Source organism: Salmo salar, chromosome ssa23, assembly GCF_905237065.1.
Source record: "Salmo salar chromosome ssa23, Ssal_v3.1, whole genome shotgun sequence".
Lineage (NCBI taxonomy): Eukaryota > Metazoa > Chordata > Actinopteri > Salmoniformes > Salmonidae > Salmo > Salmo salar.
The window spans coordinates 40,885,352-40,904,549 of record NC_059464.1 but is presented as its reverse complement, the minus strand read 5'-3'; the positions used below and the strand labels follow the sequence as shown (position 1 = coordinate 40,904,549).

At 46.0% G+C, this 19,198-nt stretch overlaps 1 protein-coding gene across 5 annotated transcripts in view; it reads right to left on the bottom strand.

The window, feature by feature from the left end:
- Positions 1 to 19,198, bottom strand: part of LOC106584624 (pleckstrin homology domain-containing family A member 7) — a 188,514-nt gene that overhangs the window by 36,265 nt on the left and 133,051 nt on the right. For 4 of the 5 annotated variants that reach the window (XM_045706211.1, XM_045706212.1, XM_045706214.1 and 1 more), the window contains 6 exons: positions 13,054 to 13,235; positions 6,291 to 6,842; positions 5,294 to 5,876; positions 5,092 to 5,175; positions 3,822 to 4,034; positions 2,237 to 2,290 (listed from right to left, as the gene is read on the bottom strand). In XM_045706211.1, the coding sequence (XP_045562167.1) occupies positions 2,237 to 2,290; positions 3,822 to 4,034; positions 5,092 to 5,175; positions 5,294 to 5,876; positions 6,291 to 6,842; positions 13,054 to 13,235 (1,668 nt within the window). The remainder of the gene's footprint in view (positions 1 to 2,236; positions 2,291 to 3,821; positions 4,035 to 5,091; positions 5,176 to 5,293; positions 5,877 to 6,290; positions 6,843 to 13,053; positions 13,236 to 19,198) is intronic. The other variant, XM_045706215.1, reaches the window with a different exon arrangement.

Below are 19,198 nucleotides of genomic sequence, written 5' to 3'. Positions count from 1 at the left end.
AGTAGTAACAGTAGTAGTAGTAGTAGTAGTAACAGTAGTAGTAGTAGTAGTAACAGTAGTAGTATTAACAGTAGTAGTAACAGTAGTAGTATTAACAGTAGTAGTAGTAGTAGTAACAGTAGTAGTATTAACAGTAGTAGTAGGCCTAATAGTAATGCCAGTTATTGTTGGGTTCTTCATAAAATTTGACAAATGGGAAATTACATTATAGACCTTGGTGGAGCGGTCATCTTGGAACGCCATGACTATTCCTTCAGAAACTGTATGCAGAGGTTGTTTTCTGAAATCTGTCTTCACCTACTGATTACTAAAACAACATACTGTGTACTAATCATACTACATACGATTTTCAACATACTATTTAGTATAGATGTGCTAGGTTCGGTGCTAGGACCCATAATTGAAGCTGCATCGGATCTGAGGTCCTAGCACAAGACCAGAGCCCACAATGTTCTGTTTAGTCATCAAATACTTGAATGTTCTGAGAGATATGAGGAAACAAAGGTTTTATAACGGAGATGTAGATTCCCACAACAGTATCTGCTAGGCTGCATTCCATGTGGTTGAAACCGGAGTAGGAACTGGCAAGCCAGAGCAGTTTGTCGAGCTTGTGACGAAGTCACACTCCTTAATTTGTGAAGACTCGGCCACCGACAACAATGTTAACAATGCATCCCATGACATGTTCCTATGCAGTTAAAACTTGATTTACATAATACATCTATAGTTCTTAGGTAATGACTTAGTGGCGGCCAGCATGCAGGCTCTTTCAACATGATGGCAAATTCAGCACTCTGATTGGTGTGTGCCCACACCCATACAAGATGCTTCTTCCCATCAGAGGCATGTGCGCAGAGAAATGAAACACAAAAAAATGGAAAGGGTTAAAAATGTTTATATTCTGAGAGATGAGGAAACAAAGGTTTAATAAAAAGACAGAGCTAGATTACTAAAATATAAAGCAGCTGTATCTTCTGATTGCTGATTTGTAAAACAGAGAAGTAGACTACGACTTCATACGCTCTAAGATTGTCTAATTTAAGTGGTCAACCTTTCAGAGTTGAGAGAAAATGTTGGAAGTCTGAGAGTTTTAATAAATGGCACATTTGTTGAAGATATCCCATTAAAGTGGACAAGGTTTTTCAAGAGGACAAAAAGCTTAAAATAGTTATCAAAATGTTGTAAATAAGCACACTACACGTTTTAAAGTTTGAATGGCGTTTCTAGCTTAATCGGTGTATGAAAAATAGCATTGCAAAGAACAAGAAAAAGTCTGAAATAATTGATACAATATTTAAGATGGGACTTCTTTTTCATATATTTTTTTTCTTTCTGTAGTGTTCCCTAATGAACACGACCCGGTTCATCCACATTTATGCCGTGTCATTCCCAGCTTCAGGGTGTTCGTCATCCACTCCGGGATGACGTTTCCCCTAGGTAAAGATCTAGGATCAGCATCCCCTACCCCAATCCTAAAATTTGCCATTTAATGGAGAAAATGCTAAACTGACCCAAGATTAGGGTCTCGGGGCAACTTCATCCTACACCGTGAGAAAGCAAGGTGAGTGTGTTAGAGAACTTTGGCCAGGTGTTAGGCCTACAGGTAAGGGGGAACACACAGAAGAGGAGAAAGAGAGGGAAGAAGAGGAGAAAGAGGGAAGAAGAGGAGAAAGAGAGGGAAGAAGAGGAGAAAGAGAGGGAAGAAGAGGAGAAAGAGAGGGAAGAAGAGGAGAAAGAGAGGGAAGAAGAGGAGAAAGAGAGGGAAGAAGAGGAGAAAGAGAGGGAAGAAGAGGAGAAAGAGAGGGAAGAAGAGGAGAAAGAGAGGGAAGAAGAGGAGAAAGAGAGGGAAGAAGAGGAGAAAGAGGGGAAGAAGAGGAGAAAGAGAGGGAAGAAGAGGAGAAAGAGAGGGAAGAAGAGGAGAAAGAGAGGGAAGAAGAGGAGAAAGAGAGGGAAGAAGAGGAGAAAGAGAGGGAAGAAGAGGAGAAAGAGAGGGAAGAAGAGGAGAAAGAGAGGGAAGAAGAGGAGAAAGAGAGGGAAGAAGAGGAGAAAGAGAGGGAAGAAGAGGAGAAAGAGAGGGAAGAAGAGGAGAAAGAGAGGGAAGAAGAGGAGAAAGAGAGGGAAGAAGAGGAGAAAGAGAGGGAAAAGGTTGAGAAAGAGGGAAGAGGAGGAGAGAGGGAAGAGGAGGAGAAAAAAGGGAACAACAGGAGGAGAGCGACTCTCCATCGCCAGTTCCCACCTTCAAGTCTAGATACTCCAGGTCCTTCTTCAGTTGCATGTAAGTATCGTCAACCTTCAGGGTGGAGTGGAGAGAAAGAAGTGTCAAGCAAAGCTTTATGGCATTCCAGTATAGAAGTGTACAGAATGATGACAGCTATACACTTCCATATTAGAGATCTAACTGTATAGTCCATAATAGTTGCTCTAATGAATCATTGATAATAATACATTGGATTTACACTGAGTGTACAAAACATTAGGAACACTTGCTCTTTCCTTGACAGACTGACCAGGTGAATCGAGGTGAACGATATGATCCCTTATTGATGTCACTTGTTAAATCCACTTCAATCAGTGTAGATGAAGACATGGATAATGTCTTTCCTGTGGCTCAGTTGGTAGAGCATGGTGTGTGCAACGCCAGGGTTGTGGGTTCGATTCCCACGGGGGGCCAGTACAAAAAATATATATATATAATTAAAAATAATTTAAAAAAATGCATGAAATGTATGCATTCACTACTGTAAGTCGCTCTGGATAAGAGCGTCTGCCAAATGACTAAAATGTAAATGTAAATAATGTGTGTGTGCCATTCAGTGGGTGAGTTGGCAAGACAAAAGATTTAAGCGCATTTGAACATGGTACGGTAGTAGGTGTCTAAAGAACCGCAACACTGCTGGGTTTTTCACGCTCAACAGTTTCCCGTGTGTATCAAGAATGGTCCACCACCAAAAGGACATCCAGCCAACGTGACACAACTGTAGGAAGCATTGGAGTCAACAGGGGCAGCATCCCTGTGAAATGCTTGAGACACCTTGTAGAGCCCATGCCCCATCGAACTGAGTCTGTTCTGAGGACAAAACGGGAAGATGTTCCTAATGTTTTGTACACTCAGTGTATATAGCGCTACTCATTAACATCAAATCTACCATAATGGGTTATAGAATGCATAATAATGATTTGTACGTTCTTCTATAATCATTCATAATGGATTATGAATTAAGGGTGAGATGATTGTAAGCTTATTTTCAAGAATAGGCTATTGGATAATCGTCAACTGTGAGGCTTGTTATAAGATGAGTAAAACATTCAATTGCGAAAAAGTCAAACAAAACCCTTATGTCATCCAAAGCACGCACGCGCGCACGCACGCACACAATTCATCCATGAGCTCCTCTATGTTATGCCACCTGAGACTAAGACGTGCAAATAAGAAATGGAAGTACGCTACAAGCAGCAGCTCCAACATCACAAGCCCAAATGCGGCTCCTAGCAACATCTCAGCCACACACTTCAAAAACACAACAGAAATTGCGAAAGACATCAAAGCCCAGGCAGATAAAAATGTTTTAACTGCACCTAAAGCCAACCAGACCGGGATGACAGTATGAAAGCTAACTAGCACAACATGCTAACACACAGTACACAGCTACATGACAGCCTAGCTGGGAGTACAAAAACCACAACATGTTGCCATTGCCTTATAGAAAGACACTATGGGTGGCTAGGGGGTGGCAGCCAGCCAGGCCACACAAACAGCCATGCGCCCAGGTTGAGCTCACATCAGTGGGGTAAAGAAGGCCAGGTGTACTGGGGGCCCCCACCTGGCTGCTGCTGCCGCAGCCCATGGGGCCTAGTAACGACCCCAGAGAAGAAGGGCCGGAGGAGAAGAGGGGGTTGTTGTTGGTGGTGCGGAGGTGAGGGCCAGAGGGGCTGTAGTTGAAGTGCTGCATCTGGGTTACTGTGTGGTGGCGCGCGGAGGCCATCTTTGCCTGATGCCTCCGGAGCTGAATGAGCAGGAGGGTGAGTTCCTCCGGCTGCGTGTGTAATAGTAGTGTGTTCCACGGGGGTCAGAGGGAGGGAATGGGGGAGTTAATATCCCAACGCAGATAGACTGCCCAACAGTTAGCCAAGATACTCAGAGCTGTATAGAATACAGGTAGGTTCAGCTGCTCGGTCCTGTTAGCACCAAACGTTCTATGATAATTACATTTAGGGTTGGCACAATCTCCGAATAATAGTGTAATCGACAATTATCGACAGTAACCGTGAACCCCCCCAAAAAAGAATAGCTTTCATACATTCAGTGTAGGAGGGGTGGGAATTCAACTTCCCTTTCAAGTAGATCTAGTTTACCCAATAGCAGTTTCACATTTTTACATGAAGAGGGTAACGCTGTGTTGCATTCATTAGGTATTTTGTATGCATTATAATAAATTATAAGCTCAAATAATTGTTGGCAAAAATGACAATAACTGTGGTCACTTGCATGGCAATTAATTACTACCCCAAATTCCATAATCGCCACAACCCTAATTACATTCCAACTTTGCAATCTTACTGGAGACCTCACAAAAGTAAAGAAAATTGTAGTGGAGACACCTTACCAGTTTTGCAGGCAGTGTTATGTTTGCTAGCAAAGAGATATAGCTAACTAACTAGCTAAGTTGTTTCACCCCACAGTTAGCCAAGTTAGCTAGCTAAAGTTATTAACAGTAAGTTAGCCACCGCTCCTACACTCTTTTGCTAGCTACAGTAACAATTTTGTGTCAATAACACGTCTTAAAAAATAACAAAGTGTCTCCGGCTGTGTTTAAATTTTTCCGATAAGGACGCAGTCCACTTTCCAAGTGTATTGCCTTGGAACTATTGATACCGACACAGCAGCCATTGAAATATCTGTATCTACATCTGAAATCTGTATGAAGTAGAATGTTGCTGGTTCACGTCCCATAGCTGTCCTAGTAAAGAAGTACTGTAAGTAAGTTAACCCGATGGCAAGGTGTCCACGTTATTCAAGAAACACTCGATCCCTGACTTCATGTTATTATCTAACAACATGTTTGGGTTGTGACTGGGTGTGTGAGGCCGTACCGTCTTCCCGTGAAGGCTGGGCGCGCTGACCGTGTGTGTGATGTAACCGGAAGGAGGGATGGACCGTCTGTCGATGGTGGCAGCCTGGTGAACACACACACACACACACACACACACACACACACACACCAGTTAAACAGTCTATTACACCTGCATAATACTGTCAGAAAAATGACAAAACTGTCATTACACAAACTCTTACGTTGAGCAGCTGAGACTTGGCTCTCCGGGGGGACCCAGCCACAGGCACATCCAGCGCGGGCCTCTCTCCCAGGGGCATTACCACCACCCGGTCAGCAGGCGTATGCGGCCTCCGCGGGGGGGACAGGGCCCTGGAGCCCCGTGGGGGTCCCAGTGGAGGGATGTCAGAGGGATCAGGGGGCACTGACACACAGCGGGGCACCTCAGAGCAGGGCCGTGGGGCTGAGGGGGGGACCGTGTAGGGCGGCCGGTGCCCGATGGGGTAGTCCGGGGCAGGTGTGTAAAGGGGGGCGGTGGGGCTGCCGTGGCGGAACTGGTGGCGCTGCTGCCACTCATACAGCTGCCACACGGTGCCAGGCCCACCGATGCCACCCCCGTCCCTGGCACCGGTACCCTGGGAGTTCAGGGGTCCGAGGCGGAAGTGGCTAAGGCGGTCCTGGGCGTATTTGTACTCCCCGTGGCGTGCAGCCGTGGGGGGGCTGTGGCGTGGGGTCTTTGGTAGTGTCTGGTAGGCCTCCAGGCCGATGAACGTGGGCTGAGTCGGAGGGGTGTGGCGGGGCAGGGTGCTCCCTCTAGAGGGTGGACTATAGGAGGGAGAACAGGTCAGAGGTCAGACAAAGGCAAGATGGTGAACTTTGTGTCATCATGTTGCTGATCTACATTTTAGTACTGTAGTGAAAATAAGTGTTATGAAGCTTTGACTGACACATGCTTGCATTACTCCCAGAGCCCCACTAGAGGGAGATGTTGGTTCTGGCAGTATAAACCCCATAACCTTTATGTCCATGACGTACATAAATCAACCAAACCTAAACACTGAACACTTATCTAGTAGTATGATTTTGCGTGCATGCTCGTGGTGTGTGTGTGTGTGTGTGTGTGCGTGCGTGTATGTATGAAAGTATTTGCTTGAATGCACCACAACATTTGTGAGTGTGCTGTGTAGGGTAGGCCAGTGATAAACACTCATACGAGTGGTGGTGTGACGTGACCTTTACCCTTTGTGCTCGACCCTCTGCACCTTGACCCAGTGTTCCACCTGCTCCAGGGCACTCCTCCTCTGCACCTGCCTGTGAGTATCCATCACCTGGGGGGGCAGGGTGGCCCTCTGGTACGTCCCCGTCCCCATCCCATTGGGCTCCAGGGTGGGTGTCCCGTTCCTCAAACAGGCCCCGGGGGGTAGGGTTGAGGCAGTGCACGACGGGGCGCACATTGGCGCCCTGGAGGGGGGCGCAGATGTAGTTGAGGAGGCTGAGTACGGCGGAACGGGAGAGAGACTGCTAGGAGGGACGGCATCCATTTCAATTTCCACGTTCCCACCACCAAGGACAATTTCTGAAGCAATGGGATTGGGGGTGTCGTTCCAGAAGTTACAGTGCTGCTCGGTTTCTCGGTGGATGTCAGCCGGTTGGAGGACCACCCCATCGTTATGGAGATCAACTGGGGGAAGGGGGACGGTCTCGGTGTAGTTGTTGACGTGGTTGGTTTGGGGTACTGCCTGGCGCTCCGACACGCTGGGCATTTCCGATATCTCCGATGTTTCCGAAGGTCTAGGAAGAGAACAAGAGAACAAAGTTTTGGTTTGGCTCTCGACTCATAGCAACAACACAATTATTAGACATTGCCATTGTATCAGGACAGTGTAACTAGGGTTGCACAATTCCAGTAACTTTCCCAAAACTCTTGTTTGGAGGAGAATTGTGCAACCCTAGTAAGAACAATGATTCTATCTCCACATGTTTCATACCTCTAACCTCTCACAGGAGTTCTGTTTAGAACCAGACTGATATATCGGTTCACCAATATTGGCCTTTCACTAGAGGTCGACCGATTAATCGGAATGGCCGATTAATTAGGGCCGATTTCAAGTTTTCATAACAATCGGTAATCGGTATTTTTGGACACCGATTTGCCATTTTTTTTTTACACCTTTACTTAACTAGGCAAGTCAGTTAAGAACACAATCTTATTTTCAATGACGGCCTAGGTAAGGTGGGTTAACTGCCATGTGCTGGGGCAAAACGAGAGATTTTTACCATGTAAGCTCAGGGATTAAATCTTACAACCTTACAGTTAACTAGTCCAACGCTCTAACCACCTGCTTTACATTGCACTCCACGAGGAGCCTGCCTGTTACACGAATGCAGTAAGAAGTCAAGGTAAGTTGCTAGCTAGCATTAAACTTATCTTATAAAAAAACAATCAATCAATCATAATCACTAGTTAAACTAGTAATATCATCAACCATGTGTAGTTATCTAGCCTGTCCTGCGTTGCATATAATCGATGCGGTGTGCATTTGCGAAAAAGGACTGTCATTGCTCCAATGTGTACCTAACCATAAACATCAATGTCTTTCTTAAAATCAATACACAAGTATATATTTTTAAACCTGCATATTTAGTTAATATTGCATGCTAACATGAATTTCTTTTAACTAGGGAAAATGTGTCACTTCTCTTGCAACAGAGTCAGGGTATATGCAGCAGTTTGGGCCGCCTGGCTCGTTGTGAACTGTGAAGACTATTTCTTCCTAACAAAGACGGCCAACTTCGCCAAACGGGGGATGATTTAACAAAAGCGCATTTGCGAAAAAAGCACAATCGTTGCACAACTGTACCTAACCATAAACATCAATGCCTTTCTTAAAATCAACACACAGAAGTATATATTTTTAAACCTGCATATTTAGCTAAAAGAAATCCAGGTTAGCAGGCAATATTAACCAGGTGAAATTGTGTCACTTCTCTTGCGTTCATTGCACGCAGAGTCAGGGTATATGCAACAGTTTGGGCCGCCTGGCTCGTTGCGAACTAATTTGCCAGAATTACGTAATTATGACATAACATTGAAGGTTGTGCAATGTAACAGGAATATTTAGACTTAGGGTTGCCACCCGTTAGATAAAATACGGAACGGTTCCGTATTTCACTGAAAGAATAAACGTTTTGTTTTCGAGATGATAGTTTCTGGATTTGACCATATTAATGACCTAAGGCTCGTATTTCTGTGTGTTTATTAAATTATAATTAAGTCTATGATTTGATACTTGATAGAGCAGTCTGAGCGGTGGTAGGCAGCAGCAGGCTCGTAAGCATTCATTCAAACCGCACTTTCGTGCGTTTTGCCAGCAGCTCTTCGCAATGCTTCAAGCATTGCGCTGTTTATGACTTCAATCCTATCAACTCCCAAGATTAGGCTGGGAGTTGATGTGAGAGATTAGGCTGGTGTAACTGATGTGAAATGGCTAGCTAGTTAGCGGGTGCGCGCTAATAGTGTTTCAAACGTCACTCGCTCTGAGACTTAGTGTAGTTGTTCCCCTTTCTCTACATGGTAACGCTGCTTCGAGGGTGGCTGTTGTCGATGTGTTCCTGGTTCGAGCCCAGGTAGATGCGAGGAGAGGGACGGAAGCTATACTGTTACACTGGCAATACTAAAGTGCCTATAAGAACATCCAATAGTCAAAAGTATATGAAATACAAATCGTATAGAGAGAAATAGTCCTATAATTCCTATAATAACTACAACCCAAAACGTCTTACCTGGGAATATTGAAGACTCATGTTAAAAGGAACCACCAGCTTTCATATGTTCTCATGTTCTGTGCAAGGAACTTAAACGTTAGCTTTCTTACATGGCACATATTGCACTTTTACTTTCTTCTCCAACACTTTGTTTTGCATTATTTAAACCAAATTGAACATGTTTCATTATTTATTTGAGGCTAAATTGATTTTATTGATGTATTACATTAAGTTAAAATAAGTGTTAATTCAGTATTGTTGTAATTGTCATTATTACAAATAAAAAAGTGTAAAAAAAACCCGGCCGATTAATCGGTATCGGCTTTTTTTTTGGGTCCTCCAATAATCGGTATCAGCGTTGAAAAATCATAATCCGTCGACCTCTACCTTTTACTGCAGACGATAATTCCACCAATAACCGATATTCAATAAATAAGATGAAAAAAGGCAATCTCATGCTGATCTGAACACTTGCTGCCATTCTCATGATGTGTCATTATAGTCACAATGTATGAAATCAACAACTGAAGCATAGTTATTGGACAATTGCTCTTTTGGATTGCAAATCATGATTACACTTTTTCATTTCCCCGCCGTAAAACAGTATATCGGCAGATATATCGATATTGGTACGTTTTGTCCCCCAAAAAACTAATTCAGTAGTTTACTAGAGAATCATTATTTGATTACTTCATATCTCCAATGACAACCAAGTGCAGTGTTAACATTAGCATAGCATTTAGCCCTGATTGACATGAATGAAGGGCCCATCAAAGTAGGATTTGGGCCCTAGCCTCCCAGCTACAGGGAAAACCAGGCAAATCCCCCCCATCTAGAGCGGGAAAAAAACTGGGCTACTTAGCATTAGCATATTAGTGTGGCCTAGCCTGGGTCTCTCACGCTAGTTAAACTGACAGCCACTTGTGTTAAAGCAAACAGCTCAGCGTGGCTAAAGGACTGGCGGGGAATGAGCAGTCATATTTGCGCTGATAGACACAATCATTTCCCTCCACTGACACATGAATAATAGATATGAGCTTCTCATGAATCAAATACAGCGCTCCGGGATGGCTCATCAAATACAGCGCTCCGGGATGGCTCATCAAATACAGCGCTCCGGGATGGCTCATCAAATACAGCGCTCCGGGATGGCTCATCAAATACACCGCTCCGGGATGGCTCATCAAATACAGCGCTCCGGGATGGCTCATCAAATACAGCGCTCCGGGATGGCTCATCAAATACAGCGCTCCGGGATGGCTCATCAAAAATATTTGTGTGGACACTGGACCGTTTCACTGGACCGTTTCACCACTATAAATCAGGTTAAATACAAAATATAATAAAATACAACGACAGCCTGATGTTAACAATATACACAATGTTCATTACAAATACTATAGTATATATCTACTTCACACGCTTACAAACATACCATCAGTATGTACAGTACTGCAAAATGTAATATAATGTATTTGCATTAATTCTGTGTGAGCCCACATCCAGTTAACATGATACCCTAGACTAGACCGAGATACCCTAGCCTAGACTAGACTAGACCGAGATACCCTAGACTAGACTAGACCGAGATACCCTAGACTAGACTAGACCGAGATACCCTAGACTAGACTAGACCGAGATACCCTAGACTAGACTAGACCGAGATACCCTAGACTAGACTAGACCGAGATACCCTAGACTAGACTAGACCGAGATACCCTAGACTAGACTAGACCGAGATACCCTAGACTAGACTAGACCGAGATACCCTAGACTAGACTAGACCGAGATACCCTAGACTAGACTAGACCGAGATACCCTAGACTAGACTAGACCGAGATACCCTAGACTAGACTAGACCGAGATACCCTAGACTAGACTAGACCGAGATACCCTAGACTAGACTAGACCGAGATACCCTAGACTAGACTAGACCGAGATACCCTAGACTAGACTAGACCGAGATACCCTAGCTAGACTAGACCGAGATACCCTAGACTAGACTAGACCGAGATACCCTAGCTAGACTAGACCGAGATACCCTAGACTAGACTAGACCGAGATACCCTAGACTAGACTAGACCGAGATACCCTAGACTAGACTAGACCGAGATACACTAGACTAGACCAGACCGAGATACCCTAGACTAGACTAGACCAGACCGAGATACCCTAGACCAGACCGAGATACCCTAGACTAGACCGAGATACCCTAGACTAGACCGAGATACCCTAGACTAGACTAGACCGAGATACCCTAGACTAGACTAGACCGAGATACCCTAGACTAGACTAGACCGAGATACCCTAGACTAGACTAGACCGAGATACCCTAGACTAGACTAGACCGAGATACCCTAGACTAGACTAGACCGAGATACCCTAGACTAGACTAGACCGAGATACCCTAGACTAGACTAGACCGAGATACCCTAGACTAGACTAGACCGAGATACCCTAGACTAGACTAGACCGAGATACCCTAGACTAGACTAGACCGAGATACCCTAGACTAGACTAGACCGAGATACCCTAGACTAGACTAGACCGAGATACCCTAGACTAGACTAGACCGAGATACCTAGACTAGACTAGACCGAGATACCCTAGACTAGACTAGACCGAGATACCCTAGACTAGACTAGACCGAGATACCCTAGACTAGACCAGACCGAGATACCCTAGACTAGACTAGACCAGACCGAGATACCCTAGACCAGACCGAGATACCCTAGACTAGACCGAGATACCCTAGACTAGACCGAGATACCCTAGACTAGACCGAGATACCCTAGACTAGACTAGACCGAGATACCCTAGACTAGACTAGACCGAGATACACTAGACTAGACCGAGATACCCTAGACTAGACTAGACCGAGATACCCTAGACTAGACTAGACCGAGATACCCTAGACTAGACTAGACCGAGATACCCTAGACTAGACTAGACCGAGATACCCTAGACTAGACTAGACCGAGATACCCTAGACTAGACTAGACCGAGATACCCTAGACTAGACTAGACCGAGATACCCTAGACTAGACTAGACCGAGATACCCTAGACTAGACTAGACCAGACCGAGATACCCTAGACTAGACCGAGATACCCTAGACTAGACTAGACCGAGATACCCTAGACTAGACCGAGATACCCTAGACTAGACTAGACCGAGATACCCTAGACTAGACTAGACCGAGATACCCTAGCTAGACTAGACCGAGATACCCTAGACTAGAATTCTTTCCAATGTGTCAAGTAATTATATTTTTGTTTTCTCATGATTTGGTTGGGTCTAATTACTGTCCTGGGGCTCTGTTTGTGGACCAGCTTGCTTAGGGGACTCTTCTCCAGGTGCATCTCTTTGTAGGTGATGGCTTTGTTATGGAAGGTTTGGAAATTGCTTCCTTTTAGGTGGTTGTAGAATTTAACGTCTCTTTTCTGGATTTTGAAAATTAGCAGGTATCGGCCTAATTCTGCTCTGAATGCATTATTTGGTGTTTTACGTTGTACACAGAGGATATTTTTGCAGAATTCAACATGCAAGAGTCTCAATTTGCAGGCTGTCTGTCTGTCTGGCTCTCTCTCTCTCTCTCTCTCCAGCAGAGAGACAGAGCTGCAATCTCTTGGGCTCTGTGTGGGTGTTTGTTTGTGTACCAATGCAATCTGTGAGCATGGTGAATGCACTCTCTGCTGCAAAGGCATACACACACATTGACACTCACAATCAATGAGACTGACAGACTGGCAAACAAATGTGTCTCTCTTTCCCCAGACAGACATATTCAGAGACACACGGAGTTCAGAATTGCCACGCACGCACCCGTCACTCACTCACTCACTCACTCACTCACTCACTCACTCACTCACTCACTCACTCACTCACTCACTCACTCACTCACTCACTCACAAAAGTGCAAATTCCCAGGCAGCGTACCTCTTGGCTCCATGGTGAACTTTCCCCTAGGTACATTTTACATTTTAGTCATTTAGCAGACGCTCTTATCCAGAGCGACTTACAGTAGTGAATGCATACATTTCATACATTTTTTTTCCTGTGCTGGCCCCCCGTGGGAATCGAACCCACAACCCTGGCGTTGCAAACACCATGCTCTACCAACTGAGCTACAGGGAACAGATCAGCTTCCCCTCCCCAGATCTTAACCTTAACCATTGGTGGGGAAAATGCTAAACTGACCCAGGATCTAGGCCAGAGCAACTTTACACTACAACTACCTCTTGAGGCTGGCGGTGTGGTTCTGCATCAGCGCCGCCTGGTTCATGGCCTTCACCCAGCCGTTCACGTCTTCTTGTGTGTCGGCGCTGAAGAAGTAGGTCCGCATGCCGCTGTGCTCCGCCTGCGAGCCAATCACAGAGCTCCGGTTGTAAATGTAGGAGCGCATGCCCGTGTGGCTGGCCTATGGGAGAGGAGAGAGGGAGGGTCAGAGTAAGGAAGAGTGATGGACGTGGGATCAGGCCAAAGGGGTAGATAGCAGGGTTGGGGTCAGTTGAGTTTTGCCTACTATTTTTTCAATTCATGAACTGAATTGAGAACTGAAATGACCCCAACCCTGGTAGAGATGGATAAAGAAGTGTTGAACAATTAAAAGAGACAGGGACATTAACCAATGTCTGCCCATGGAGACACAAACACGTTCAAGTCAGCCAATAGAGAGAAAGAGAGACGTCAGCATCAGCCAATACAAACACAGACATATCCGTGTTGGCCAATAAAGAAACTGAGATACTGTAAGGACCAGCCAATAGACACAGAGACAAAAGAGGCCAGACAACTGAGAATGGAGAGAGAGAGAGACATCCAGACTGACCAATGGACACAGAGCAGCATGAGTGACATAACAAAATAATGTCAAGGTCCAATCCAACCCACAACAAAGGACAATGTAAGCCAATCAACAAGAAGTAAGCCTAGACAGAGCCATTGTGACATGGCCATTCCAAAATTCTGCTGAATTGTTTGTACTTCTGTTTATACATACATGTCTTATGCTGGTCTTTATGGCTTGTTCTGATTCTCCACACATTTCAGAAATTGTGCACTTGAAGACATCCCATCATGGATTTAACAATGGTGGAAACCCCCTACAGTCAACGTTTCCACCAATCCAATGTGTTTAAAATCCATGACAGGGAGTGTGTGCAAGTAGGATGGCGAATCAGGACTCCAATCAGTCCAAATCCCTATGGCTGAGTTCCAATTCTCTAAGCCTTCACCCAGAAGTGTGCACTTGTTCACTCCCCCTCATGTATTTACTAGCATTGGATTGGCGCAAGCATGGTTGGAAGGGAGTTTCTACCATATTACTTACACCAGTCTGTTCCTTTTAAATACATGAGGGGAAGTAGACCAGTCTTAGTGAGGGGGGAGTAGACCCGTGTAGTGAGGGGGGATTAGACCAGTCTTAGTGAGGGGGGATGTAGACCAGTCTTAGTGAGGGGGGGATGTAGACCAGTCTTAGTGAGGGGGGATGTAGACCAGTCTTAGTGAGGGGGGATGTAGACCAGTCTTAGTGAGGGGGGATGTAGACCAGTCTTAGTGAGGGGGGGATGTAGACCAGTCTTAGTGAAGGGGGATGTAGACCAGTCTTAGTGAGGGGGGATGTAGACCAGTCTTAGTGAGGGGGGGATGTAGACCAGTCTTAGTGAGGGGGGATGTAGACCAGTCTTAGTGAGGGGGGATGTAGACCAGTCTTAGTGAGGGGGGATGTAGACCAGTCTTAGTGAGGGGGGGATGTAGACCAGTCTTAGTGAGGGGGGATGTAGACCAGTCTTAGTGAGGGGGGATGTAGACCAGTCTTAGTGAGGGGGGGATGTAGACCAGTCTTAGTGAGGGGGGATGTAGACCAGTCTTAGTGAGGGGGGATGTAGACCAGTCTTAGTGAGGGGGGGATGTAGACCAGTCTTAGTGAGGGGGGATGTAGACCAGTGTTAGTGAAGGGGGGATGTAGACCAGTGTTAGTGAGGGGGGATGTAGACCAGTGTTAGTGAGGGGGGATGTAGACCAGTGTTAGTGAGGGGGGATGTAGACCAGTCTTAGTGAGGGGGGATGTAGACCAGTCTTAGTGAGGGGGGGATGTAGACCAGTCTTAGTGAGGGGGGGGATGTAGACCAGTCTTAGTGAGGGGGGATGTAGACCAGTCTTAGTGAGGGGGGATGTAGACCAGTCTTAGTGAGGGGGGATGTAGACCAGTCTTAGTGAGGGGGGACGTAGACCAGTATTAGTGAGGGGCGATGTAGACCAGTCTTAGTGAGGGGGGATGTAGACCAGTCTTAGTGAGGGGGGATGTAGACCAGTCTTAGTGAGGGGGATGTAGACCAGTCTTAGTGAGGGGGGAAGTAGACCAGTCTTAGTGAGGGGGGAAGTAGACCAGTCTTAGTGAGGGGGAAGTAGACCAGTCTTAGTGAGGGGGAAGTAGACCAGTCTTAGTGAGGGGGAAGTAGACCAGTCTTAGTGAGGGGGAAGTAGACCAGTCTTAGTGAGGGGGAAGTAGACCAGTCTTAGTGAGGGGGAAGTAGACCAGTCTTAGTGAGGGGGAAGTAGACCAGTCTTAGTGAGGGGGAAGTAGACCAGTCTTAGTGAGGGGGGATTAGACCAGTCTTAGTGTGGGGGGAGTAGACACGTCTAGTGTGGGGGGAGTAGACCCGTCTAGTGTGGGGGGGATTAGACCAGTCTTAGTGAGGGGGAAGTAGACCAGTCTGGTGAGGGGGGATGAGACCAGTCTTAGTGAGACTCCCCCTCACTGGACGGGTCTACTCCTCCCACACTAGACGGGTCTACTCCCCCCACACTAAGACGGGTCTACTCCCCCCACACTAAGACCGGTCTACTCCCCCCACACTAGACCGGTCTACTCCCCCCACACTAGACCGGTCTACTCCCCCCACACTAGACCGGTCTACTCCCCCCACACTAGACCGGTCTACTCCCCCCACACTAGACCGGTCTACTCCCCCCACACTAGACCGGTCTACTCCCCCCACACTAGACCGGTCTACTCCCCCCACACTAGACCGGTCTACTCCCCCCACACTAGACCGGTCTACTCCCCCACACTAGACCGGTCTACTCCCCCCACACTAGACTGGTCTACTCCCCCCACACTAGACTGGTCTACTCCCCCCACACTAGACTGGTCTACTCCCCCCACACTAGACTGGTCTACTCCCCCCACACTAGATTGGTCTACTCCTACTCCTCCCTCACTGTTCTACCTGATAATTCATTGAACACACCTGGTGTCCCAGGTCTAAGTCAGCTTCTGATTAGAGGGGAACAATGAAACTGTCTTGGAGGTCCAGAGTTGAGTTTGAGGGTCTATACAAGGTCTTAAATGGCACCCTATTCCCAATTACTGCACTTCTTTTGATAAGGGCCCTGGTGTGATTTGGAACTAGACAAAGCAAGGAAAACGATGGCCAGACGGCAGCCCATACAAATGCTTTGTAATGAACAGTAATTGAACACAAATTTCTTTCCCTCTTTGTTTCATTCATTCAAAATGTATGCTGTTTAATTAACTTTGTGGAGAGGAAGTGGGAAGTGTCTCTGTAAAAGGAGGCAGAGGTGGAATGGAATTTGGGTGCCATTTCTTCATTTGAGTGTTAGTATCTTATTAACGTGGATTTTGCCTTACTCGATGTTTGATACAAACAGGGCTTTTCGAGTTGAGGGTGTTGTTAGTGGTGTGACAACACTTACAACAGCATACACACATATATTCACACTCACTCCTGCAGGTTGACAGTGTAATACTAAGGCTCTTGGCCCCAGGCAGTGGTTCTGGAAGGTCAAGCCAGAAGGCTGCCTCTACCACCTTGGGAGGTCTTAAATCTGCTCCCTGGCTTGGCCCGGCCTAGTCTGGGTGCGGCCTATAGTGTACATTTCCCCTCTCCTAACCATTTGTGGGGGAAATGCAAAACTGACCTGAGATCAGCGTCTAGAGGCAACTTGCCCCTACTCCGTACAGTATAGCAGCAGAAGAGCTAACGTAGCTACTGGTCAGGCCACACAGTGTTAACCAGCTGTCTAATCCCCCCTCACTCACCATCCGCATATTGCTAGCTTAAAGTAGCCTCTTCAGTTCTCTGGACAAGCTGCTAGCTGTTACTTAACTAGTTCAATAGCTGGACAAGCTGCTAGCTGTTACTTAACTAGTTCAATAGCTGCCCTGTTGTTCATAGGTGGATGTACAGCACATGCTCGCCCACACCCTCACACACACTGTCTTGTACAGCTAACCTTCTGGGGACACACAATTCAGTCCTATTCAAAATCGTATTTTCCCTAAACCTAACTCATACTCTTACTTTAACCCTAAAACTAACACTAGCTCCTAACCCTAACCCTTAACGTAATTCTAAACCTAACACTAAATCTAACCTTAACCATAAACCCCGTAGAAATAGCATTTGACCTCATGGGGACCAACAAAATGTCCCCAGTTGATCAAATTGTTGTTTGTTTACTATTCTTGTGGGGACTTCTGGTCTCCACAAGAATATTTAAAACACTGACACACAATCTTTCTATACCATCTGCTACCCTGTAACTTTCCAATAACTGCTCTGTCTTTTCAGACCAATATAAGAATGTGCAGACACGGAACTACACAGAGCCTGGTCTCCAATAACAGCCCTAACCACAGCCTCTTCACTGTAACAAGAATGCTGAGTGGGACATTCAGTGCACCGTGTGACCGTCACACCTCCACTGCTCACCCTGGGCAAGTCTCTCTCCCTCTCTCCCTCCTCCTCCTCCTCAAAAATAGCCTGTAGTCCCAGACAGGAAGGCTAACAATAGCAGCAGTCCTCTTCTTCCTCTCCCCAGCCTCTCAGACAAGCTGGCCTTTTTTTGTCCCTTCTATTTAAATCCATTATATTCCAGATCAGCCTGGGGGCACGTCCCAAATGGGACCCTATTCCCTACATAGTGCACTACTTTTGACCAGAGCCCTATCAAAAGTAGTGGACTATGTAGGGACTAAGGTGCCATTGGTACGTAGCCCTGGTCTCTAAACTGAGAACAAAAATGCAAACTCTCACATAGAAATACATTTACCTCCAATAAACACTTAGAATGAATACATGACTCGTTCAAATATGTTCCGGAATCCACCATGTTGAATAGTTTCTACTCGTCTGCATAATGGAAATGAAGATTGGAACTGTATAGGATGTGAATATTGAGTTTAAAAAATGTTGCCTGGTCCCAATTCAGTTTGTGTTGCCTTGACAACTACTATTGCTTGACTAGGGCCATAGGAGTCAGCTAGACAACACAAACATGTCATTCCAGAACAGCAGGCATTTGAGGAGAACAAAAAGCTTATTCCACTGAAATAAAAATCTATCAAATAGTCAGTCAATCCTCCTCCATGAGTGGCATGTTGGATATGAGAGCAAACAGAGGAAATACGAAGGTTTAGCCAACACACATAACGAGGTATGAGCAATGAGATCATATAAGAAGGAGAGAACAGACTAAATGGAGTGACCAAGACACATCAGTCTCCAAACAAGCATGCTCCAAACAATAACAACCATATACACACTGTGGTGGTATATATTTCCTATTGTCTGGCAAATGACATGGCAAAAGCAGTAACTGTAGGCCAGTACCTATTTATGAGTGGACGGTGCACTTGTGTTTCATTGGATGATCTCGCACACTCACAGGGGTCCCAGCGAGGCAGCCCACCAATAGGAACAAGAGAGGGAACAGAGTTCAGCGAATAGGGGACAGGGGGTCACCAGCCTCCTAGCTAGGTTGGTTGGCTCCACAGTGGAGGGGAGGGGTGGGAAAGGGAGGTTCTAACCATGAAATATTTTGGGGATGAAATAGTAGTACTAACTCACTGTAGTGTTGAATGGTTGCAGCACAAACAAACGGACAAGAGAACAGACACACAGGCCTGTTCTACCTCTAGGGGGGTTTCTAGCAGGGTAACTAGGGTTACAGGTATTGACCGGGGGAGGGGGCACTACTCCTGACATTCTCACAACTCTTCTATGGCACCAACAGAATCTTGGAACAGAGAGTAGAAAACACAAGCAAGCCATTCTCTATGGGACTCCGGCTATCTCCCTCACACACACACACACACACACACACACACACACACACACACACACACACACACACACACACACACACACACACACACACACACACACACACACACACACACACACACACACACACAGCAGTGTGACAGAATACATGAGTTCAGCAGCTCAATATAACCTGTCTTTGATAAGGGCTTGGAGCAGATTACCGAGCCATTCCAGGGTCAATTCCAACCTGGCCAGCCCAGAGTTAACAGTAAACAACAACCATAAACAGTAAACAACAACACCGCCA